Genomic DNA, 26,266 nt, shown 5'->3' on the forward strand with positions numbered 1-26,266 from the left:
TCGAGGTGCAGAGGAGAGAAACAAAGAGCTTAGCGAGTCGACTGCACCTCCCCTCCCTCCTCCAGCCCCCCTCCGTCTCCACCCCCAGCATTCCCCCCGTCACCATGTGCGTCATCACAGGAGCCCCCAGAGATACAGATACACACACACACACACACACACACACACACACACACACACACACAAACACAGACACACACACACATACACACACACAGCAGGCGGCAGGCAGGCAAGCAGGCAGCCAGCCAGCCAAATCACTCACTCACACGCCTAGTCAGCCCATTCAGTGGGACGGGGTGCAGGTAGCATTTCACACATTGTACATTCAGCACTGCATGTGTGTAGAGATGGAGAACAAAAGAGGGCAAAAGAGACAGAGAGAGATTGAGAGAGGAAAGAAGGAGAAAGCGAGACAGGTAGAGGGAGAGAGGAAGGGAAAAAAACTGAGAATGATAAAAAAAAAAAGCAAAGTAGCTTAGTAAAGTTAATGTACAACAATTTGGACCAGACCTGGGTAAAATTATAGTTTTATGGGTTGTTTTAGCCTACATAAGTACCAGATGGGTGGGGTTTGCCATACAGGACAATGAATATCAATGAATATCACAAAGTTTAGACAATCAAAGCAGTGTACTTGAAATTTACCTGAATCTCAACTGTCCTGATGCGCTAAATCCAACTCATCTGGAACTCATCAGTTAACACAATGACTAAGAATTATTTGCAACCAGCATATGACCCAAGTTTGATTTGTACATTACTGCAGATGTGAATCAGGATCATTCCTGGGAATTTGTGTTGTGTGTGTGGCCTGCTAGTGAACACACATGCACACCCAGGCACAGATCCGGTTAATGACAGTCCAACATGAGTGTGCACACATGCATGCATGTGTTGCAGAAAGTGTAGGGGTTATAGAGAGAACAAAAGAATGGGGGAGCAGAGCCCAGAGGCAAATGATATGTAGCCAAAAAGCCCAACTCCCAACCCCTGTGCTTCCAACAGAAATGGACTGGCCCATCTGATAGTGAGGCAGCTACTGCTCCTCAACTGAATTCTACACTTACATTACACTCACTATGCTTTTATTTATTTATAAAAGCTAAAAACACAGCAGTGTGCAGTAACAAAATTATAAAACACACTACACAATTTAAATTTTTATTGCCACAGTAAAAAAACAAAAACACACACACCGAGAAAAAAAACTGTCTTCTCAGCAGGTTTCCCGTTAAATGGAGAGAGGGAAAAGAATACAAGTAGTACAAAGTAGAAAAAAGAAAAAGGACAATCGAGAAATGGAGTGATTGCCCATGCGTGTGGGAGTACTTGAGCATGGGGGAAATGATGGCAAGAGACGACTGGTTAATATCTGCTAAAACATGTCTGGTTAACCGTGTGTTTTAACCAGGTTTTAACCCATATGGAGGGATTATTTGTGTTGTGTTGATGTTTGAGATGTGGGAGAGCACCAATAGATCTTAAAGATAGGGAAACACTGCTCCAAATTGTAGTGCCAGTGTAGAGGAAGGCTCTTTGGTTATAGTTGTTTCTTAAATGTAACCCTTTTGAAAAGTTGTTTTATTCTTTGTTGTGTGGCTGTAATATCTCTATCCCCTTTAATGGTGGGGAAAAAGGAAGGGGGAGTTGAGAGGAAGAGGCAGTGGGAAGACAAGAAACAGTCCCCTTCAAAGCAGCATTAAAGTTTGGTTTAGTCGTGACTTAGTGTCCTCGTACAAGGCAATCCTCCAATGACAGAGGAGGACCTGCTGAGCATTAAACACGCAGTAAACACGTGTGTGTGTGTGTGTGTGTGTATGTGTGTATGTACATTCCACTCCAAAGTCACTGTAAACATGTCAGAGTGCGTTGTGGTGCTGATGAGTTATTAAGCTCTGATGGATGAGAGTCACACAGGAGAGCTGCACTGGGGGGGGGGGGGGGGGGGGTCTGCATGTCACACAGATGTGTGTCATACAAACACATACACTCGTGTTTATGCGCACACACACACACACTCTCAGCTTTTAAAAGACCAAACCAACCAGGTAGCAGCACATACACAAAATGGGCCTACCATCATCCACATCTCCACCCAAAGACTCCATTCAGTCACACCAAGCCAAATAAAGACAAATGGATTTATTTTATTTTCCACAGGAGACTGTTATTTGGCTGGCTTCTTTATGAGGCAGAAATGTATATTGTGAGTGAGGCCTCTGTGGGGAGAGCTACTGGGGGTGCTTGCCAGAGCAGAGCCCAGTCTTCCAGCCTGGATTGATGGCTGGCTCCAGGCCTTGAAGCTCCCAGTGGTGGCAGGAGCAATAAGTTCATCACAAAGCAGCATACTGCATATAAAACAGCTTACTGTATATATTTAGACCTCAGCAAAAATGACTCCAGGAGAAGTCCTATGTCCTTTTAAACTATATTATTTTGCAAAGCAGGAAAGAGCAGGCAGCAGTGGAGCTGGTTCAGGACCTGCACAACTCACAGCAGCCTCTAGAAAAACTTCGTCCAGCTGAAAGAATGGGACTGAACAGCAAAGGTGCTGAATAGAGCTGCACAAAAACTATTTCATCAATATTGTGATTGCAATATGAATTGAAATACAGGCGGACACAGCTTACTCAATATAATTTTTTCAGTTCTTATAAAATGTTGAGGAGATGAGTGTGTGTGTGTGTGTGTGTGTAGGGGGGGATGAAGTGAAAGATGTTCTCAACAGGCTGCTTGTTTAGCACAATAAACGTTAAACGGTGTTAATTATGCATGCTTTTTGAATACAATCAATAATAATTACTACTAATAATAATAATTATTTTGTACTTTATTAACTGTTTAAATTTCGTTGCTCAAGGCCTTAACTGTCTGTGACTGTGTATTCTACTGTTTGTTATTCTTAGTATTCTACAGCGTGTAGGGGATCCATTCAACCATCTGTCAAAGATACGACAGCAAGCATGGTCACCCCTCCCTCCCTCCTTCCCTCCCTCCCTCCCTCCCTCCTTCCCTCCCTCCTTCCCTAGTGAGCTGCTGCTGGGTTCATGTTCAGAATGGCATGTTCATGTTCAGAATTGTTAATCAGAGTTACTCATTAATCCAAATGGAGTTAATGAGTGTCAGTCAGAATGTGAATGGTTTGCTCCAGCATTAATAAACATGACTTCCCACATTCACACTGCTGATCACACAGCCAGTCACTAAGATACACACACATACACACACACACACACGGTCCAGACACTTGACCTCAGTGTCAAGGGTCATATCACTTGATGGAACTGTGCAGCTTCAATTAAAACATCACTAGATTGCTAGATCTACACTGAGTCAAACATTAAACATTAACTTGAAACTCATTGTCACACACTTAAAACCAACCCTCAGTGTCTCAAAACATTCATACGCACATGCAAAAAGACTCTCGCACAAAATCACTACCTGGATGTTCACACATGCACACACACTTTAATCTCTTAAATTGAACTGATAAACTTTGCACTGCAAGGGGATAATACAGCCACCCTCACAGTTTAAGCCATCAGCATGCGTCTCTCCCTCCCCACCCCTCTATGGATTGGCTTTGCTTATTAATGACCGGAGCACTCGCCTGCCGCCGGGCAAATTTATGACTCAATAGCGTCACTGATTTCTCCTGCATGGACGGAGCCCAAAAGGGACCTCTCTCTCTCATTTTCTATCTCTCTCTTCAATTCTCTCTCTATCATTCACTCGCTCTGGTTCCATTCTGTCTCCTTCCTCACATTTCTCTGTCTCTCCCACCCTCTCTCTCAACCATTTTGCTCCCACTCCCGTCTCTCACTCTCTTCCATCCTCTGTCTGCCCCATTCTTTCCGTGATCCATTCTGCCTCTGTCTCTCATTGAGTCTCTCGATCCATCTCCATCTCTGTCTCTCTGATTGGGATTAATCCGAGGAGTTTTTCCCGGTCACTGCACTTCATCTCTCGCTCTCTCTTTCTCACATTCTCTCTCTATGGGCACGATTCAGCTAGCACATGTGGGGTGAGGAGGAGATTGCAGAGGTGTAGCAGAGGGGGGACAAAAGAGAGAGGGAGAGGCGGGAAGGAGGGATGAAGCAGCGGAGGGCTGAGAGGGGGGTGGGGTGGGGATGTGGGGGGCTTTAGCTACAGTATGTTCATCGGAAGCTGTCAGCTGCAATCTACTTCACGTTGCATCATCCCGGCTCTTTTGCCCAGTGCTGTCTTTGCTCTCTGTATCTCCATGCCCCCCTCTCTTTTTCTTTTCCACCTCCTTCCTTCTCTCCTTGATCATGCCCTTAGTATTTCTTTTTTCCTCTGTGCTGCTCCTCCTCTGTCTTTCTTTTCCATCACCCTCTCTCTCCCCTCCGCCCACTTCCTTCGCGCACTTTCTTCCTCGCTCTGCTCTCTGATCATCTTCAGAGGGGGTGCAGGCAATCCCTTTAATGGGAGTGTGGGAGTGTTGAAGTGTGGTGGGAGCTTCCCCTCGGCCAGAGCCCTGCTGAGGACCACGGTGTCTTCTGAAGCTCTCTCCTTGTGAGAGAGACCCATCTCATTAGCACAGAGCCGATCCTGGCTGCCCTACTGCCCAACGGCTTAAATGAGCTGGGGCTCAGCGGTGCCGGGGTTCACCTACACCGGGCTGAGTTCAGTGAGGCTAAGCTGTGAATAGTAGTGAGGATTGGGCTGAGCTGCTCAAGCCCCAATAGGCTGAACTAGATTTACAGTACAAGTTAGTCCAGAGGTTGCACAAAATTTCTACCGACATGGGTGTGCACACTAAATTGAGACTCAATGAGAAGTTTAGTTGGGACCCATAGAAATATAGGCCGGCAATTCATTCTGAATCCCAGTCCATCGTTTAAGAGACACTTCAATGGACTGGTCCAAGGTTTATCTGAGCTACACTAAGCCAAGCAGATGGTACAAAACCAGTGCCAGACCCATAGAGGGATAGGAGCTGGACACGGCAGATTCTGACATCAGCCTAGTCCAGTTTTCTCACCATCAGCACTTGAGGCGTGAACGTGAGTATCATACCACTGAGTGAGTCTACTGGCTGATAACCATGACTGATGAATGCCCCCAGCTCCCTTTGAGGAGTGCCCCGAGGCTCCAAGCAGAGGTGCTAGGCAGTGGTGTGGACTGTAAGGGGACCTGGGCTCCTCGCACTGGGAGCTATCCACGACAAACATTAGCTCAGCCAAGAGAGGAACATTGGGGAGATTTATAGTGAGTCCTGGCGTAAAGGAAAGGCCGGCGTGTTGAGTGCCGGAGTGGATGGAAAGAGAATCGTACAACTATCAGAGACAGATACACATACACTGTAGATATTGCATTATGTGCATGTACACGCTCCTGTTGCTCGAGGAGGAAAAAAAGCCCAGGCTTTACAACGGTAAAGGATATATAGATATAGCGTAGGGCAAGCTTTACTCACATGTCTTCAGGTGTCCAGTGTAGGAGGACCTTCACCTTACCAGAACCCTCTTTCCTCCTGGCCAGCACCTGCAGAGAAGACCAAGTAAAGACACGAGTCATGCTACAGAAAACCATACACTGAATAAGAACCTCAGACACTGACTACTGCTGTGTTCTCGCTGCCATTCCACTATAGCTTGTCCCTGCCACATTGCTGTTATTTTGGGCATGCGTGGCCCAAGAACCTGTAATCAGCTCCACTAATCACAAGCAACTTATCAATACGAGAGTCAATCCCAGCTCAGTGGGTGTGGCCAAAAATGGTGGTGCACCGCCATTTCACCAAAAACTTGTGCTGGAATAGAATTCAATCTACAGATTATAGTCTAATTTCAAAAAGTACAACCCAATTTGTGCTTTTACCAGCATTAGATTTGCATTAGTGTGTCTGGCCCCTACTGCAACATTTGTCTGTCGAGACTTGGCTTCAAAGACATGCCCCCATCCTGCCCCGCCCCCCCCCCCCTAGTAATGAGGCTACGTGCTTCAAACGTCTCACCAAGTGATACAGTGGCTGATCATTACACTAATAACCAATGTGAGCACTCTTAATAATGCATGCAAGGGCTCAGTAGGATTTCTATTTTCAATGGGATCTATCCCACATTCCCCTGCAACATATAAGAACAAGGCATTTAAATCCAGGCACAAGCCAGATATCTCAAAAATATCTAGACTTGACTGAGAAGTGCGGACCACATAGCTGACATTCCTGAGAGCCAGGAACATATACATGAGGCTAGACAGTGATCAGTGATCGCCATAAACAAGTCATTGCTCTCTTTGTGGATAATGTCAGCACCACAGACTGCACCTCAGACAGGCCTGGGTCTGATAGTTTCCATTGTTTTCTGCAGCAACAGAGCAAGTCATATCAAGTGCAATTGAGTTTTGTTACCTAAATTAACTACGGTCTCAACAGGATTAAGACTTGATCTGCCTGCAAAGCCCCAAAAGTCTTTCTACTTTTGAAAATACAGTAGGGACAGTAACAGATTGGCTGGATAGCTGGCCTATTTTTTTTGCATAACATTTGGTCTATCATGCTGTGATGGTTTATAGTAAAACTGGTCTGGAATTTGCACAAATATTGTCAGTGGGGAAAAGAAAAGCTAGAAAAAATAACCAGGATCGTCAAAAATAGCTCCAGATACAACCTCTTGCGTCAATTGGCTCTTTTTTGTTAGGGTTGTCTATTTTTAGGGTGGTGAATGAGCTCACACGTGAAGAACTTCTCTTACGCACATGAATATCTGAAATGATTTTTGTGACTCTAGGGACTGGCTGAGGCATTGATGGAAACTGGTTTGAGGACAGGAGAGAGGAGGCTCCACTGAGAAAAGAGACAGACAGACAGAGACCTAGAATCTCTCTCTCCTCCTCTCCCCACAGCTCTTCCTGCCCTTCCACTCTTTAGCCAAACACGCATTAATTATTATGAATCTCAATCTGTTGTATTTATCTCACTGATCTGACAATTTTGCATTTTTTTATCCTCACATCCATGTTCTTCTCTTCTGCCCAGCAGGAAAAGAATACTTATTTACATATCATTATTTGTCTCTCTTCCTACTTTCTTTTTCTTAACTACCCCTTTCCTTCCCTTTGAATATCTGTGCAACTCTTTTTAGGGATCAATCTGAGGCCTTGCTGTCTGAAGGTTTGTTTATTCGGATCACACAGGTGCCCAGCGCTTGTGTATCCGCGCACACGCCATTAGTTTTCCTGGGTGAAATCCGGGGCTGTGATGGGACGCTACCCAGCCCATGGTGTGTTGAGGTCTGCTCCTTAGTTAGGGATGAATGCAGAGAGGCACGGCGGCACACAGACATCACACACGACAGCCTGGCAGGAGCCGTGCACGGTAACCCCAACAACCTCAAGATGCTGCTGCAATTCATTTGCATGTACTTGCATCTTGACTCTGAACACGGCTATTGTAAAACTTTGGAGGACCACATATTGACCACATATTGTACGACAAGAAGCAGCTGGTCAAAAACAGATTATAATATGATGCCTTTCTCTTTGAGTATATACAAAACAGATATATGTGAAAAAACAGTTACAAAGGTCAATTTTTTTTGTTAAAATCAACATCTCAGAAATGGACAACTCTGTGTCAAAGTCCACCATTTGCCCTACTGCTGAAGAGCCGTGGCCTTGTGATGCGCGATAGTGTTTCCTCTAAATGCACAGACCAAATTTTAAAACAAAACTGATATGTCACCAAATTGCTGTGTGTAGTACAGCATTATGGCCTTGTATTTTAAGGCAAGATTATTTGAATAGCCCTTTATGATGGTTACAGTCTCAAAGGGCTTCGCAACGCCCATATTATGAAACAATAAATGAAAACGACACGCCCCTTAAACTCTTAATGAAAACCTCATTAGGAAAAAAACCATGGAAGAGCCATTGGGAAGGGCCTCACTGAGAGCAATCCCCATTCCAGGAGGGTCAGGCATGTAATGGGTGCCAAGAGTGGGCTCAGATTAAATACTTTTTAAAAAAATTGAACATAAACAAAACACGGAGAATGAACAACGCTTGGATGAAACGTCCAGGTCTGGCGCGGGGCATCAGCGCCAACTCAGACAACAACAACTTACAACACAGGCAAGAAGGGAGAAAGAGTCGAGGACCACAAAGGAAGCTAATACTGCCCAGTCGCAGCCACAAAATTAAAAGAAAAGATAGTAAATGCAGCCATACAGACAGCAGAAGAACTCATTTGCTTACTCCCACTTACTCTCTTACTCTTACTCCCACAAACACACGTAACAACATGAATGAACAGGTGCACACAGACCAGGAAAAAAATCCCATCAGCAGGAACTGGAACTAGCACTAACTAACTAGTAACTCGATGAAGAGACTGAGTCACTTTCAGTAATTGTGCAAAGCTAAGATTCACCACATGATAGTGAAAACTAAATAGGCTTTAAATCTGGAGTTAAAGACATCAGTAGAATTTGCATCCCTCATTGCAACAGGGAGACTGCTCCAAAGAAAGGGAGCGTGGAAGGAAAAAATCTCTGCTGCCTGCAGCTTTGTTTTTGACAGCTGGGATAGACAAGTAATCCAGCATCTTGCGAATGGAGGGCATATGGCGGTATATATGGTGCATCTGATAAATAGGATGGTGCAAGCCCATGTAATATTGTATATATTAGCATAAGCACCTTGAAGTCATATCTGGCATGAATTGGGCGCCAGTGTAGGGAGGAGAGGATAGGCAAGGATAGCCATTATGTGGTCTAATGTTCTTGTTTTGGTCAAGATTCTGGCAGCAGCATATTGTACGACCTGAAGATTTTTAATGCTAGCATTAGGTATATAGTATATTAGGATTTGTATGTTTGGTCCACTTAGAATTTTGATGTTTAAACATGTATGCATGGAGATCGCCACATAGAGCAAAACTGTCTGGAAGAAAACATTTTAGAAGACATTTATTTTCCTAGACTGCTACCTATAGAGTCGACTTTATTCTGACTTGACTTTAAAGTAACTCATCTGGAGCACAAACACAAACAGGTTTGTTAGGGTACACCTTGAGTAACTTGTCTGACATAAGTTATGAGATATATTAATTGTTTTTGCTTGGCTGCTAGCCATAGTTTCCCTGGCAAGAGTTTTAAAAAAGAGGAAGAGGAAAACAGCTTGATTCACTTGTCTGGGAGACATATGTGGTTGTGTATATTAATTGTTTTTGTTCTGCTGCTAGCTATAGAGCTGTCTGGTCAGAATTTGACTTACTAACTTGTCTGGAAGACAAACAGGTGCGTTAGAATAGATGTTGATTAACAGGTCTAGATACATGTCATGAGTATATTAGGCCTATTTGCATTTGCTAGGCTGTTAGTTCTAGAAACCTGTCTGGAAGACAAGGATAATGTTAGGGGACATTATTTGCTTTAGGCAGGCTGCTACCCATAGAGTTGTCTGGCAGCTTGATTAACTTGTTATGGAAGACCGGCTAATATGTTAGGAAATACCTTTTTGCTACCAATACAGGAGGGGCTTTGGGGATGATAAACCGGTGTGTGGATTTATATTTATATTTTGACAGGCTGATAGTTATAGAGTTGTCTGGCAGGCATTTTGAGGGATGAAAACAGGCTTGTTTGGCTCCAGCTTGATTAACTTTTTTGGAAGAGAGATGCAAAAGGTTAAGAGATATGAATTTTGTTGTTGCTGGGTTGGTGCCTTTATACTTGTCTGGGAGAAGTTTTGCAAATAGCAGCCGACTGTTAGCTACGGACACGTTTGTGTATACTCATCTTTCTGTCTTTCAGAAAGATGAGTATTTCAGAGTTGGCAAGTTACCCTTTGAGCGGCAGGGCGAGAGGGGGAACAAGCTTGGCAATTAATGCCCTACAAAGCCAAACAGCAGTAACTGCGTGAGCAATGAAACTGAGAAAATGCATTCATCTCCTTTTCCGACAGAATATTGTTGATACATCATTTCATATCATTTATGCAGATAATTTTTGTTAATATGAAATCTAAACGCTAGCCATGACCTTTGACCTTTAAAACACATAAAGATGAGTTACTGCAGTTTGACTTTGTAGGGTACTTAAGTGGAGACTTCTGCTGTTGCTGGATTTGAGTGATAGGCCAGACTAGACATTATTTACTGCCGACAGACAGACACACAGACACAATCTACCCAAATACACAATCAAAACATACTCTTCTTGCTGTACTGCTTGTGGAAACTTAAATAGCCATTACACAGAAGAAGGCCCCTATTTGACGTTTCAAAAGCAATCTTTAAAAGTTTTAAAAGTTCCCTCCCAGCTTTTCCTGGCCATAAGTCCCAGTAAAGCTGATAAATTCACACTGTATCTCGCATTACTCTCGTTTATCTGCCTCCACTGTATCTTGATCGTACTGTGAGGAGTGTTTGATTTGGGTAGGAGCCTTCCAGAGGCCGGCTGTGGACTAGCGCCTGTCTCCCGAGAGGCTCTCAGCTAGCTCCCCACCAGGGTTTGGCTGGCTACTGCTGCAATGCACAGCCACACCTACATCCACACGAAGGGAGGGGAAGAGAGGTGGCCTATTCCAAGCCCCGTCCAACAACAACAGGCCCTGCTGCAGCGTTGGGCTGAATTCTGCGCTGGTCGCAACGGGCCCCGCCATCTCTGTCCCGAGCCCCGCTGCTGAGACTCAGCACACCAGCAGCTGCTTTATTGCCCTTTTAATTAAAGAAGCATGGGAGTCAGCCTGTGGCCTTGGGCTCCTCACAGCGCCAGGTTAATGTTTATTAGTCCGGGCCACACTTAAAGGGGCCGTGACCATGTATGTAAAGGCAGAAAGTGAAGACGCAGGTCTGTTTTTAAGAAGCATGAAGTCAGTGATGTGTGAGCTGAATGGTTTGATCACGTCAGGTCTCTGTGTCTTGAGGGATCGATCTTAATCTATCTTTTAAGAGAGGGAGGGAGGGAGAGAGAGAGAGAGAGAGAGAGAGAGAGAGAGAGAGAGAGAGAGAGAGAGAGAGAGAGAGAGAGAGAGAGAGAGAGAGAGAGAGAGAGAGAGAGAGAGAGAGAGAGAGAGAGAGAGAGAGAGAGAGAGAGAGAGAGAGAGAGAGAGAGAGAGAAGAGTAGGGAGTGAGAACTGGATATTAGTGTGGCTCCAAAACAAGGCACTCAAGGCAGTGAAAAATGCAGGGCCAGAACCGGGGGAGGACAGGCCTGCTAAATCTGGGTGCCTGTCTAGTGTCAGGGGGTCAAGCTGTGGATGACGCAGATTGGCGCAATAACAAAAATATTCCACCATAAACATGGCTGAGGAGCTCCGGTGTGTCAGCAGGCCCACTGGCCAAACTCCACAGGACCCCCATGGCTCTGTTCCTTTTCCCCAGGCCTGGGAGGGTCCGCTGGGGCCGGGAGTCTGACGCAGCACCCCCGTCCCTCTCAACCACAGTCCTCCAGGGGTCAGAGAGAAGAAGAATGGATGCCCGACACTGCCAGATCTCCTTCCGATTCCATGACCCCGACCTTCGTTTCACCCCTTTTCCTTGCTCTCTCTTTCTCAGTCTCTCTCTTTCTCTCCCTTTCTCTCTCTCCCTCCCCTGGCTCGTTCTTCCTCCTTCTCAGTCTGTGTCCAAATATGCGGTTACCTCTCTTAACCTCTTCCCAAGCTTTATCTTCATGGGTTTTTTTTTCTGAGCACCTCTTTTAAAATTCTTGGCCGGTGGCGAGCAGTTGAGGTTTCCAGGAGCGGAGCAGAGCAGAAAAGAGGAGAGGGACTGAGCTGAGAGCAGAGCCATACTATAGCAATGATAGCACCGATGTTAACACTCTTAGCTACACTTAAACATGGACAGGAACTGTGCAACATTAGCAGTGAGTTCGTCTAAAAATCCATTCAACATTGTGCATTCTTACAAGTGCTTACAATCTTGCAAGTGGAACTGTATTAAGCATGAGTCAGCCACATGTGCAAAAGATGCAAGACATGGCTTCATGGCTATCTTTCACTGTGCATCTTTCACATGCCTATATAACCTGCAGGTGTATCATATACCTGTACACACACACACACACAGATAAAACCCTATACAAGCTATAGATTATCTGCTCCTCTCTGTGATGACTCACATCTGTCATCACATAAACAGCATCATATACATACCTTCAAATCTGCACTTATTGTTTTGGTCCTTTGATCTCTATTTTTTTTTATCTATGAGTACAGTCATGCTACCCTGACTGTGACTACAATGTGTACGAGTGTGTGAGTGTGTGAATCTGTGCTGTTTAATTCCACATCTGGAGTGCCCTAGGTCCTGTTGTCACTTTCCTCTTAGGGGTGCAAATGTGGAGTTCCTTTACTCATGCACACACTCTAATTGTCTCTGCTAGATTAGGCAGCGGTGGCATGCCACAGCAGCACGGCAGAATGGCACATCCTCTCTAAATGTAAAATATAGTATGCAGTCATGGACTCCTTGGGGAAAAAACACCACCAAATGACAAACTGTCTCTCCAAAGCTCTACAGGCAGATATAACAAGTTAGAGATTTCTGACCACTGTCAACTGCAACTCCTTCTCCATTTACTTAAGACTTAACTGAGTAACGAGTTAGCTGCTATATGAATATGATGGGACACTGTGCTGAGAAACAAGTGAGTGGGAGTGTGTGTGTTTATGTGTGTATGTCAAAGAGAGACAGAGAGAGAGGGAGAGAGAGAGAGAGTTATGCAGCAAATGATGACCTTTACTTGTTTCTGCTTTTAAGGAAAAAATAATATCATCCTGCAATTTGGGCTTCTTCAACAGGAGACACAGCGCTCCCTAGAGGAACTGCACAAGAATAGCAGTCATTGAAAAAAAAAAAAATCTGCCATTCACCCTCCACATGCAAAATGCCATCATAGCTAAACTCCCCACTAATCTAAAATTCATTCACCAACTCGGCTTTGAAGCCTTTGTCAGTGAGAGATGGAGAATCTTCCACTGAAAAAAAAAATCTCTGTCTCTCTGTGTGTGCTCATATATGCCCTCAGTATCACGTGGGCTTTCGGATGGTGCAAATGCACTTTAGAGCTCATTAATAATGTATCGCACACGAGGCTCAGAATGAACCGAGCACCATACACAAAAACAAGCCAATTGTCTTTTCTGTGAGGCTTGATTCAGAGAAAAACAACATTAAGCCTTGGGGCAATTCACAAGGTTCACTTCAAGTGCATTGAGAAAATCTGCAGTGATCGAAAGCCAATTTTTTTTTTTAAGTGAGTCTCTAATGCCCCCTGTTGTCTGAAAAGAAAATTACAAAAAGACGGTCACAAAAAATCTGTCCCAAAGAGTCCCAAACAACCAGGCGCATCAAAGGACTAGAGTCCATCTATAATTCCTTTTGTGATGAGGACTTGGACAGAACAAAAAAAAACTCACTTGACTTTCTGATGTTTCTGTATGTTAATTATGTTTTCAGCAGTGTCTGAGCTGTGTTCTGATATTGCTTTGTTCTGTGTATTGTAACAGTACTACTAAATCATAGACCTTTTCAAGATAGAGATTGAAAATGGTTTAGAAGGAAAATATTTCTCAATCAGAATGCTTATAATGCCAGGAGATTATCTACCTCCTTATATGTCCTTGGAGTTTTCATTTGTAAAATAATAAAGTAATAGAATAAAAAGTGAGCTGTTTAAACTTAGGACAAACTTAATTTCCCCTTAAGCAACTTCAAAAGGTATTAAAAACAAATGTATCTTTATCACAGATTCATGTCAGACAAAACTCTTTGTCTACTGATTCTAGGGCTTCATTTGAACTCTACCATGCTTATATAACTATGTAGTAATATATCTGAAACCAAACCCACATTTTGGTACTGCAACACAAGTATTCATTCATTCATTGAATATTGTGATGCTTTAAAGTGAGATTTTGTTTTCTGCAGAACATTTTCACGTTTCAGCATGCACACCTCCATGCAAGTTAACCATGTAAATTGTTGTTTTTGCAAATATTTTACATAAATTCAGTAGTCAACCGGGGGGAATGCTTCAGATCATTTCTCCAAACAAAGAGAATGCTATCCTTCTTCACCCTCAGTCTCACAAATTTCCCCCTGCTACTGGCCATCTTCAACATCATTGACATGGAAACGCATGGCAAGAGGGAGACATTTATTGAAAACTAGTGAAACTGCAGACAGACTCACCGTGCTGTGGAAGACCACGCTGTGGCCGTTGCCCACGCTCTCGATGTGGGTGGCCAGGTTGAGGCAGATGGCCCTGTGGCGGATGGCGTCCATGGTCTGGGCGTCGAAGAAGTCGTGGGGCCTCGCTGGAGGGAGAGGGGGACAGACAGGGATGAGAGCAAAGTCCCACAAACAGAACACCAGGGTTCCCACTGCGGCCCTGCTGTAAAATTCCTTGACTTTTCCATGCCTTTCCATGACCAAGTCAGAGTGCTACCATGACCTAAATATGTTATTCCTTCCCGATTGTTAATGTGTTTCAGCTAAGAAAAGTTCCTAAGGGATAAAAAGGTGGGTTCGACCGATATGGGTGTTTGGAAACCTGTGCCAATATTTTTGCATCAAAGCTGCTAATAGCCAATATTTTGTGTCGGTATTAAATATTTTAAATTTCACCATTTTCATGCCAAAAAATTACAAGTATTCTGTGTTTCTCCCCAGAATTTGACCCTTGGAAGGGTGGAAAAGCCTCTGAAATAGCAATTAGACCATGGGACACTAATAGTCTCCACTGAAAACCATACTAATGAAAATATTTCTTGGATATATTCCTAACTTGAAATTAAAAATTATTTTACAAAAACCATTGTTGAAAAATTAAATGAATAAATAAAATGTGCAAAGAATATCATTGCAGGTTTTATAGATTGTTTTTATGTAGCTATGGTCAGGGAGGAACCTCTATCAAATTGGTGGTGGATGGCACTGACTGGCCATCCAATATTTAATAAACCCTAGTAAAGAGTGCGGTTTCCCCTACAGGAGAAGTGGCCATACAATGTTTGAAAACAGCTGAAAACCATCATCTAATGCAGTAAATGTGTGAAACAAATTGTAAAATACATTTGGGTATATTCCTGTAAAGTGACCCATTTGTAATATGCTGACTTCTTCAGGGAATTTATCAATTTTCTGACTTTCCCTGTCTGGAATACACCTCAAATTCCATGATATTCCAGGAATCCCATGACCAATGGGAACCTGTAACACACAGTAACACATTATGACCAATAGATCTACAGCAGGTCCAGACAGCGTGCTCTCCTTCCCATCATCTCCATAAACAGCTAATGCTTTAGTGCCAATGCCAAGGGAGTGGGAAAAATCAACCAAGTAATAAACAAGTCAAGCCAAAATTTTCTATAAAGCACTTTGAATAACAACAGAGTGCTCTACACAGCAACAAAGGACATAAAACATACAATTAATGACAAGAGACTAGAGAGAAGCAAACCCAAATCACCGCAAGCAGCCATTAGCAGGGTCCAAGCCCATGGGTCAAACACACACAGATGCCTGAGATATTGCACTTTGGAACCCCTTCACAAATATGTGTGTGAACTTTGATTAGTCAACTTTGCAAGAGTAATAAAAAAAACCCACATGCACCTGACCTCCGAATGCAGAAACCAAGCAGCCGGTTGCAGTACTGCGGTCCTGCCAAGAAGAATTTTCCCAGTTAATTTTCAGTGGTGAAGACCACCTCTCCCCTGGCTATATAAGGTACAGCCATGTACCATACTGACTTTCTAAAATGTCTCTGTCACACACCCAGACCAGTGATCCTTTCTTTTGAAATCCCACTTGTGTGGAGAGAGGAAAAAGATTTGTGTTTGAGCTGTTGTTGAACATTACCACCACATGAAGGCGCCAAAGCACTTTGAGGTTCACATTCACGCACATACATTGATTTGGCAGGTAGGAGCTTTTGGAAGGTGAAATGCTCATAAGTCAATCTGTGGATATTCAGTGGTGTGGGAGTTGAGATGAATAATCTCTTATATGAGCATAGGAATAGTGACTCTCCCTTTTCAATTATCCACCTGTTGATTGCAAAATGCCATCTTGTGTTGTTTTCAATTGCACTAATCGATCTGGGCTAGCATCACCTGGCTTAAGTTTTTTTCGCATACGTAAGATCAGATCAGAAACTTGATTTTGACCTGCCTATGAGAATAAAAAGTACTGATCACAGAAGGTGCTGTTTTGTATCTGTAAACCTTATTGAATTTATTTTTTAATGAATATTGGATCACCACAAAATGCATTGTAGTATCCAGCTATAACCCATTATTTAATTGCTGTGTTCATAGCAAAAAAAAGAGAGATTCTACACCATACGGTTCAGGAGTTATTGGCTAAAACATAAAGTTGCTTCTGACAGCGCCACTATCTGACAACTAGTGTAATTTTCTTGGCTGAGTAGTGGGGGAGATTTTAAACCAATCCACTAAAATTGGGGGTTCTGGGATTTACGGTCTCAGCTCCAGATTGTTTTTAAGACGAAAAAGAAGCAGAAGAAAAACTCCTAACAAAAACAATAGGGTTCCAGCCTCTGCGGTGCTTGGAACCCCTAATTAAGATAAAGAGTAAAAGCTTGTGTGTGTGCATGTGTGTGTGTAAAGATATGAGACAGAGCTCTGCTGCAACATCATGGCAGATCCACAGGACCGACAAAAAAGTGACATCCCTGCAGTTACAAAGAGAGGAATGCAGAAACACTACCTTGATGTAGATCTTTCTTTTGCACTTCATCTCACACAGTTATACATCAGCTACCACTTCATGGCCATTTCCTAGAATCCTCTCAATTCCAGAGACATACTGAACCAAGTCAAGCAGAGGGGTACAAGCGAACAAAAACGCTGAAGCCCAGATTGTGTGATGCTGTGATAGACAGAACCATGTGAGGCTGAGCCTGCCCCCAGGGAGCTAACTAGCTACCTGAACACAGACACCCGGCTGGGAGAGAGAAGCTCCAGCAGTAAACTCACAGTTGTTCTGTGAAATGCCAAAACATCCCTTCAAATTGCCCTGGGGGAAATCTGTCAGCCTGGCTTTTCATGAGGCAGATGTGTCTGTTCCTGTGTGTGTCTGCCTGTGAGTGTGTGTGTGGTCCAGCTCTAGCTTCTTTACCAAAGGGATGCGGGAGGTCAGAAGCTGAAAACATCTCTTTAGACACACTGCACACAGCCTCTGCTCACAAGATAAGTTCACAGCTAAGCTGTGAGCGAAAAATGTCACATAGCCAAAGCACTATTTAGAAAGGTGTTACAATTCATCCCACAATGCCTGGAAATCCTGTTACACTTGTAATCCTTGACAAAAAAAGAAAAAAGTATGAAATCACATTGAGAAATTGGTTAGAAAGAAGTTAGTTGTTGTGTCAGCTAGGTACATACGTAGGGAGCGCCTGCGTTTGTTCTTGAGTTTCTTCCTCTTGTTGAGTCCGGCCTTGGAGGGCGACTCCTCCTTGAGTTTGGCCTGGCTGGACATTTTGGAGGAGCTCTGCTGGCTGAAGTGACTCGGTACATGGCGTGCCAGCCCTCCCTGCGAGGCAAAGCTGGCATTGCAGCCCCCAACTACACACTGCAGCAAAGCAGAAAGGACACAGCAGGTTGGGGATAGGTCTCCCAAAACATCATCATACTTCATTGATTGTTACAATTGTTACAATTACAGATGAAAAGGCTGGAAAACTAGAGAATGTACATCATGTCAGAGCTCTTGGAGTCGTACCTTGAATGGCTTGTCCCCACTGTGGGTCAGCATGTGTCTCTGCAGCCAACTCTGACTGGTAGACGGTGTGTTGTACACCTTACAACCCTTCCACAGACACACAAACACCTGAGGAACAGACAGACACACACACACACACACACACACACACACAGACATGCAGACGCACACACAAAGAGAGGGTCTTTCACTACCACAGGAGAAGTGGATATATGAGAGTAGGGAATTAGACAAAGAGAAAGAAGATACAGGAGAGGGGTTAGAAGAGAAAGAGAAAAAGAGTGACAGGTTGCAAAATAAATGGTGGAAGAGAGGCGGTAGTTACACAGAGGGCTTTGTTAGCGAGAAAGCAAAAGAGGGATTTCTCAAAGGGAGAGTCTGTGAGCTCGTCTGGTCCTAACCAGGGGGCTTTGTTTGATGCTGTCTACAGCGATAGCGTCACCTGAGGAGGCAGGTGTTGTTGTGATTGGAGCATTTTCTGATACGTCTTGTCATTGTCGAGAGAGAAAGAAAATGTCAGCAAGCAACAAACAAACGTCATAGCTGATTGAATTTGTAAAACCTTATGTAGACTGTGTGAGCAGAACTTGAAAATGAATTGCACATTACAACATGTAGAAAACCTTTTTTAAAAGTTATATAGATGACCTGCTTGGCTTTCACAACAAGGCCAAGCTCGCTTACACCTGCGTCCACTGCTTGGTCAAAACGATGGGCATTAATATTTAAGTTTGTCATGTTGTTGTACATCAGGTAAATTATGAGTGCGTAGCAACTTAATGACACTGGCTACCCTCATTTGACTGAAATATCTGGCCACCAATAAAACTTTCACACATTGTTCAGCTCCATCTAGACAGTCACCTTCCAGCTACAGCTGGATGGGAGGTCTAGCTCGCTACGACACCTGTGAGCCAGAATAAAGGAAGAAATCAACAAGTCGTCCACAAGTCCAGGCCTACTGACCCCTCCTCTCTGCCCATCCACGTGAATGCCCCTGATGTGCTCGGCCAGGTCGGGGCTGGAGTTGAAGCACTCCGGGCAGAGGTCCCAACAGCAGGTATAGGCCACCGTCTTGGTCCCGGAGGAGCTGGCGCTGCCCTGTCCGTTCATCATGGCAGGGGTGGAGCGCCCGCTGGACACCGTGCTCTCCATTTCCATCAGGGTGCTGCTGATACTGAGAGAGAGGGAGGGAGAGAGCCAGGGAGGGAGGGGGAGAGAGAGACAGAATACAGGTCCACAGTTATAAAACATGAGAAATGAGGCCATCAACACCATCTTAATATTCCCAATCAGGCTTTCCACAGCCTTGAGGGACAGGTGCAGATGTTACTAGCCGCATTAAGTAGCTAGTATGCGTGAAACCTCAGGGCAGACACTGATTTTGCACGCATGCCGCTGTTATCACTCATACTAAATCAAATATATTGCCTTCTCAATGCGTTTCAATGCTCCTAGCACTACGATTGGCTTGCAGTGCTGTCAAGATCAGTATTTGGGCTGGTAACACAAAAAGTAACAGTTTACTCATCAGTCATTTCAAAACTAATGAAACTTCACTACTCCATGGGAACACCAATTCGTTCCACCACCATAATTGTCATCCTTTTTATCAACAAAATCTGAGTAGAGATACACGTTTCTAAGATTTCTCATCTAAACTAGTATGAGAACACGACGACTAGTTAAAAAGAAAACGAATCGGGGGGTGTATTCCACCTGTATGTTAGAAATGACTTACTTTTTTGGTGATAAGTGCTAACGTTACTATCACTGAGACTGACCTAATATTTCGTTAGCCTACTCTACTCGTTATTGGGGGGCGGCAATGACATTACTGTAACGCGTTACCCAGCCAAAACTGGTCAAGATGAATTTCCCCAACCCAACCTGTCCTCGGAGTCCATCCGGCTCAACGGTTCACCGTCCGAGGATGACATCTCAACACTCGGCCGCCTCTTGTCGCCGAGCTCCCCGCTTCCACCGCTGGGCTTCTCCCCGTCTTCACAAACCGTTTTGCTCTTTTCGCAGTCTATCCCTGGAGACCGGCTTTCCTCTCTTTGTTCCTCCTTAATGTCTTTAACTGTGTTGTCGCTGGCAGGTTCATTGCAATCCCCCGGACTTTGCTGTGGCTCTGACTTCTGCTCTGGTTCTTCAGGAGCGGCTGTAGCCTCCTGGTTAGCCGTTACAGCAGCTTCTGTCACCGCCTCGGCCGCGGCCTCTTCTGCCGCTGCAGCGGGCTTCTCCTCGCCAGGCTCGCCGTCCGCCTCTTCCATTTTCGGCTCTACGCCACCGCCTGGTTCCTCTATTTTCGGCTCTGGAAGGCCTTTCTCTTTCTCCTGGCCCTCCTCCGCGGTTTTCTCTGCAAGCGGCTCATCGTCCTTTATACTCAACGCTGGTGTTTCTTCCGTAGCGGTAGCAGCCATTTCAATAGCGGGCCTACCTGTATCCTGTACCCGGGGACACTTTCGGTATTAAAATTTCCCTGTAGCAACGTCAAATGTCCTAGTGCAGAAGGAAGGCTGTGACAAACCACACTGTCGGCTCTCTGGTTGGACGAGGCGGCAGGGGGCGGGGCGGCCCTGACGTTGGTATTTGGGCTTTCCACGTGTTCCCGAAATCACACAGCTTGGCTTTTACGAGCGGAGCCAGTGTTTACTAGTAGGGCTGTGGTTCCCAAACTGGGGTCCGGGGACCTCCGGGGGTCCCCAGCAAAATCAAGATTAGTTAAATGACGTATCTAGTCCAAACCTATCGGTGTGGGGGTCCTCGACAAGAAAAACAATTACTATTTATTTATTATTTTATGTATTTATTATTTATTTATATATTATTACAAGTACTCATAACCATGCACGCATAAACACATGGAGGACATAATATATAATATAGGATATAATATGATATAATATGATCCTCCATATACGCATGGTTTTACCATTTTGCCATTCTTTTATGAATAAGAATATATTTCATGGACTGCAATGGCAATATTATAACAATATGGCAAAATACAACAATGTTAAGTTATATGTAATGTAGGGATTGCAGTAGCACAATAATGACCGCAAGATGGAGCCATAGCTTTAGCTTTAAACACGCTGTCTACTATCCCGACCCTAGTAAGGGCCAGTCAAATCTGATAAAATCTGAGCAGACGCCATGAACCCACGTTCATCTAACTGTACAGGAGACCTATTTTATATCATGAAATGTTGTGATTGAAAAGCATTTTTGATTCAGTAGTTCATAATTCAAACAAAATGATTTATTGTCCCCTGATATTTGAAAGACCTGAATGCAAAGATCAATAATCTAGGAAAAGCAAAACTATTTCCCACAATGTCTCTGTTTTTCCATGCTGGGTCACAAATTATTTTATCCTCAATTAATGTCACTGTATTTTTTTCACTCTGAATACAACTCCCCCACACTCCTCATACTGCTGAACTCTTATGTGACTGGCTGTACCCTCAATGGTCCACTACCATTTTGATTATTTTCTATGAAATGGGTTTTTTTTTTTTTTTTCAAAGTACACCAAACAAAACACACAAACCACTCAGTAAGAACAGCAACATTTATTTAACATGATATAAAACAGATGGGATATGAACATTTGCATATCGAGTCTAGTATGTAACCATATGGATACATCCTCCCATCCTGCTGTGTACCATGTACAATATATACACAGTGAACCTCTGGTAATTACATTTTGTACACAAACAAAAAAAAACAACACAATTCATTCTGGATCCACAAACTTCCTTATTGCTTTTTACATGTGCTATTCCTTTTTCAGTTCCAGGACCTTGAACCAACAAGTCATAAAATAGAACCAAACTCTGAAAAAATTCCTTCTCAGTTTAAATATATCTCTCAGCAATAGAAAAAAACAGTATAGCATGTCTGAAGCCAAAACATTCACATGTGTGTCGGCAACGATGCGACAGGGACTGCAGAAGATCGGATGTTTAAATAATTACAACCCAGAAAAAAAGAACAATTACAAATTAATCTGCAGCAATAAAGTGGCACCTCCTTGAATTATAAATGAATTATATTTCATATATACTCATCTTTTACATAAACAAGTTCTTTACACTAAATGGCAAACTATGAATAGTAAGGTGGTGCTAATGACTGATGTGTGATAAAAACAGAACTTGGGTGAGTTAAAAAGGATTCAGCCGAACTAAAATGATGTGAAAACATGTTTTTAAAACCCTATTGAACAGGCGTTCCAATAAGAACGGAAAATTTGGCATGGCCTGTTGCAATGATAAAGGAAACTTCATGTCAGTGGACTGTGTATATACAGGCCTGTACGCTCACATCAGAGCTCAGTTCATTTGTTCATACACACACACACACACACACACACACACACACACACACACACACACACACAAAAGAACTTAAAAACCTTATAAATAATGAAAATGAACTTAAAAACCTTGTAAATAATGAAAATGGAACTGCAATGACAACAGTATCAAAGCCTTATTGTCTCGCTGCTGCCAAGTTGAGGAGAGCGATACGAGTGTGTGACGTCCCGGAGAGTGGCAATCACGGGCGAACGTCACAGAGGAAGTGTTGTTGGTGGCACAGGAGCATAAGATGTCAGTCACAGTGAGGCATACAGAAGGTGGAGGTAAGGCCCCAGAGTGTGGTGTGGTAGGTCTCTCTCTCTCTCTCTCTCTCTCTCTGTCTCTCTGTCTCTCTGTCTCTCTGTAGGCCTTGGCTTTGTGCTGATGTTCTTGGGGAAGTCTTCATGGCAGCTGGGCATCTTTATACCTCCACTGCCGTTTCCTTCACGTGTAAGTTTTCACTGAGGCCAGAGCCTGGGCTACAGAGAGAGGCAGAGATTCAATCAGGAGGGCAAAGGTCAAATAACACTCCACAACAGTCAATATATGAGAGGACACTAGATAGATACCTCGGGGTTCCCATACACTCTCCATTTCAAAAGGCCCAAACTTTATCCAGACATTAACTTCATAACTGGATTAGAAGAATTTGGTCAGATAAATAGGTTATGCTAACATGGTTGGGCAATATAACTGTCATCTGGATCACTTTATAGATTATCCTTCACAATAACAAATATCACAAAATGTGAAATAATGGTGGGTCTACAGCTACATAGAATGCATAACCAGGACTGAACAGTTTTTCCCATACTTTTTCATAACCTTTCCTTTTTTGTCCAATTGCATTACTTTAAGACTTATCAAATTAATTTTCAATTTTTTCCAGACCTTTGTAAGAACCCTTGTACCAGAGAGAAGTAATGAAATGGCATCAAAATATCAATCTCTTTATTCTCATGTATCTTTTCTCCCCCGAGACTAAAAATCCTGACACTGAGAATACTTTAGCATTGTGAGTATAGACAAAACAGGTTGATGAAGACTCTTACTGGTGCTACTACACACACATGAAGTGAGACCCGTCAGTGAGCTGGGGGGGTGTGTTAGGAGATTGTGGATGGGGTGGGGATGAGGACGACAGGCTTTTCACTGCAACGATACAGAGCAACATATTGGACACACACACAGACACACATAAATACGAATGCAGACAAAATGGCAAAAACTAATTGTCAGTAGCTACTAAGCGACTAAATAGCCTAGCAGACTACACAAAAAATAATTACTGAGATTAATCAAATTAAGAGACTGAGATGACAGTGAGTAGGATTGTGATAAACGACTGACCACATGCACATAAATGGAAGTAGCAGCAGTTTGATGATATTGTGGATAAGCAGAGCCAACTAGACCCCACAATAGAAAGTAGTGCTTAAAAAAAAAAGCCATCCTCTAGCTTTTGTTTTATCAAATGTATTGTTTTGATGCTATTTCACTGCCCCCCCCTCCCTTCTTCTCTCTCTAGAGGTGTACCTGCTACCAGCTTGCTGCGTTTGGAGGCCTCTGCTGCCAGCTCATAGGAGATATTAATCATCTTCTCCTTCTCCTGTACCGTAGCCTCCTCCTCAGCCTCCTCCTCTGGGCTTAGAGCCATACTAGGAAGCACAGTCTGCATGCTGGGACCAAGCACACACACACACAATCATACACATACACGGACAATTTGGTCTGTGCAATAGATTGAACAAATTGTAAGCACAGCGTCGGCATATACACAATTACCCCAGGACAGACACAAAATATCTCTTTTAAATCAATTCCAGAGGGCTGACATTTAGAATGAAATGTCGCTGTAGTGGGGAGAGATGCACATGGAGGTTTCTGCACATCTGATCTGCATGAAAAGAGCAGGCAAGCATTGTGGCTCCTTTTAAGCTGTCTCTGGTGATGTCCTGCTACGACCCCCAACTTACCCCTCTCCCCACCTCTCTTTAGTCCTTACGGAAAGTATGTCATGCATGCTGTCTGCTGGGAAATATCAACACTGCCCACCTGCAAAGAATGCCCTTTCACAGAGGATCCTTATCAATCGGGGGCTGACCGTGCCTGTGATAAGGAGCCCAAGCGGTCACTTTATTGGTGCAGACAGGCCCTGGTGGTGTGTTTACCTGTTTTTGGCTATGAGGGCTTTGATGCGGTCCACTTTCCTCTGCTTGTCAGCCTCCTGCTCAGGACTCAGTGCCTCCTCTGGGTCTGACTCTACGTAACGCTCAGGAATCAGCACTTTCTCAGGCACAGAGAGCTACAGAGAAAGAGAGAAGTAGCCTGTCAAAGGCAAGGTGGCGCACAGAAACATGTAGAGGCTCTTTATCTGGCTAATATCCAAGGGGAGTAGCATGCATTTGCAAATTCATTTTCAAAATCTACCTATCAAATGAGAAACAAATTTATATTATTCTCCTGTGCTGCTCAGTCTAGTCAACAACCCAGCCAGTCTTTCAGCTACCTCTCTGTTGCGTGGGTGAGACATCCAGCCCAACTTTTCCTATATATGTGCCTAATAAGTGAGATAGGTACCCAGGGGTGTTGCACTGTGTATCAATAGTGGTAAAGCACCATGGTAATTTAATTTGAGAACCAGTTCAATACCAGAATTTTTCAGAACAGCTTCATGTATCACAGTGCTTCACATCATATTTTCTAGCTTTCAACTATATAAAACAAAATGTATTATGTTAACTATTATGTTATTTCTAAGTTTTTTTTAATTATTCTGCTTCAGTTTTGATACATATAGTTTATGCTGTGGTATCAAAACCATGATACTTACTCTGGTGTTGGTAACCATTTCAAAATTGTATGTACGTGGCAATACTAGCAGTCACTTTTTCTGACCACTCTGTGTGGTGAGTAAGACAGCCAGGCAGCTACTGTGCCCTACCTCTCGGTCCATGTTGAATTGTTCTGTCTGCGAAGCTTCTTTGAGACGAGCAATCTCCTCAGCGGGCGTCTCCTGCTCCCTCACCACCTCCTGCTGCCTCAGAGAGGCCTCCAGCTCCAGGATGTCACTGCTCATCACCTCATCTCTGCGCCTCATTTGGGACTACAAAACACACAAGACAGAAATACACACACAGACTGGATTACACACACAATATCAGGATTTAGATTTCAGCCTGTTCAATTCATTGCTTCCTTAGTGTGTCAACATTATGAGCCCTGATGTATGCAGTCTGTCTACGTCTGCATGTGTCACTCCCCCATACCTGCATGCTGCGGAAGGGGTTTTCTTTAGTGAACGAGGGGCTGCGGGAGGGTGTGTTCTCCTGGCTGCCCAGGACACTGAGGCCTTTCTTCTTCTCCCTGAGCGTCCCCTGCTGGTGGCGGCGGATCCTCTCCAGCTGCTCCTCCACGCTCATCCTGGGCCGGCCGCTCTCCGCAGCACACAGCTGCTGCTCCACCGCACTGCGTGGACGCTCCTGTTAGCCGGAGAGGACGACCATATGCACACATGCAGAGCACAGAGGGACACAGAAACACAGGCAAACACACGCATGGATAGACTTAATGTTCACTCTCTCTGAACCAAAATGCACACACGCGCACACACATACAGAAATAACCTGACTGCTGTGCACTTACACGCTCTTGCTGGCACACATGGGTGCACCCAGAGAGACTGAGGGCCTGTTAATGCCTGAGAAGGAGAGGCTAATGATGTGAACTGAACTGGGGAGAAGTTGTTCACTCTCAGGTCTGTGCCATGCTGGAGGGGCTGGCAGATCTGGATCCTGTCCAGAGCCTGAGGAAAGGCAGCTCCCACTGTCCGGATTGTTCAGGAGGCTAGTATCCTAGGGCCTAAGCTGAACTCTACAGGCTTGTGACACAATCTCCTACCACCACAGGCTATGTGGCTAAAGTAGACCACAGCCTGCAGGGAGGACTGTGTGTATGCCTGTGTTTGCCTCTATTAGGGCACCACCCTACAGTGTGGTGCCGTAATAACATGGTTAGTAGATTAAAGTTGTGAGTGTCTGGGGCTGGAAACTGTGTATAAATCAGGCTTGGCGTTTATTTGACTGTAGCCCTTTTGGGAGAGAATGAGTCACACCCTGGCCACAGTATGAGTGGCTTCCACTGCCACATGTCAGCTCTCAAC

General features: G+C 44.1%; 2 protein-coding genes across 10 annotated transcripts in view; both read right to left on the minus strand.

Moving 5' to 3' along the window:
• LOC139910268 (zinc finger protein AEBP2-like) overlaps window positions 1-20,223 on the minus strand; it is a 25,319-nt gene extending 5,096 nt beyond the window's left edge. The window contains exons 1-6 of the mRNA XM_071897521.2: window positions 19,622-20,223; window positions 18,698-18,908; window positions 17,732-17,839; window positions 17,395-17,581; window positions 14,174-14,298; window positions 5,447-5,514 (exon numbers count right to left, since the gene is read on the minus strand). Coding sequence (XP_071753622.1) covers window positions 5,447-5,514; window positions 14,174-14,298; window positions 17,395-17,581; window positions 17,732-17,839; window positions 18,698-18,908; window positions 19,622-20,157 — 1,235 coding nt within the window. The 5' untranslated portion in view covers window positions 20,158-20,223. The remainder of the gene's footprint in view (window positions 1-5,446; window positions 5,515-14,173; window positions 14,299-17,394; window positions 17,582-17,731; window positions 17,840-18,697; window positions 18,909-19,621) is intronic.
• Window positions 20,224-21,305: 1,082 nt separating this feature from the next.
• Window positions 21,306-26,266, minus strand: part of LOC139910316 (pleckstrin homology domain-containing family A member 5-like) — a 78,319-nt gene continuing 73,358 nt past the window's right edge. For 4 of the 9 annotated variants that reach the window (XM_078282968.1, XM_078282974.1, XM_078282971.1 and 1 more), the window contains 6 exons: window positions 25,374-25,586; window positions 25,049-25,210; window positions 24,276-24,409; window positions 23,641-23,783; window positions 23,175-23,256; window positions 21,306-22,583 (listed from right to left, as the gene is read on the minus strand). In XM_078282968.1, coding sequence (XP_078139094.1) covers window positions 22,526-22,583; window positions 23,175-23,256; window positions 23,641-23,783; window positions 24,276-24,409; window positions 25,049-25,210; window positions 25,374-25,586 — 792 coding nt within the window. In that variant the 3' untranslated portion in view covers window positions 21,306-22,525. Of the gene's footprint in view, window positions 22,584-23,156; window positions 23,257-23,640; window positions 23,784-24,275; window positions 24,410-25,048; window positions 25,211-25,373; window positions 25,587-26,266 lie in introns of all 9 variants that reach the window. The other 5 variants (XM_078282970.1, XM_078282969.1, XR_013504344.1 and 2 more) reach the window with 5 other exon arrangements.

Source organism: Centroberyx gerrardi, chromosome 4 (assembly GCF_048128805.1).
Source record: "Centroberyx gerrardi isolate f3 chromosome 4, fCenGer3.hap1.cur.20231027, whole genome shotgun sequence".
Lineage (NCBI taxonomy): Eukaryota > Metazoa > Chordata > Actinopteri > Beryciformes > Berycidae > Centroberyx > Centroberyx gerrardi.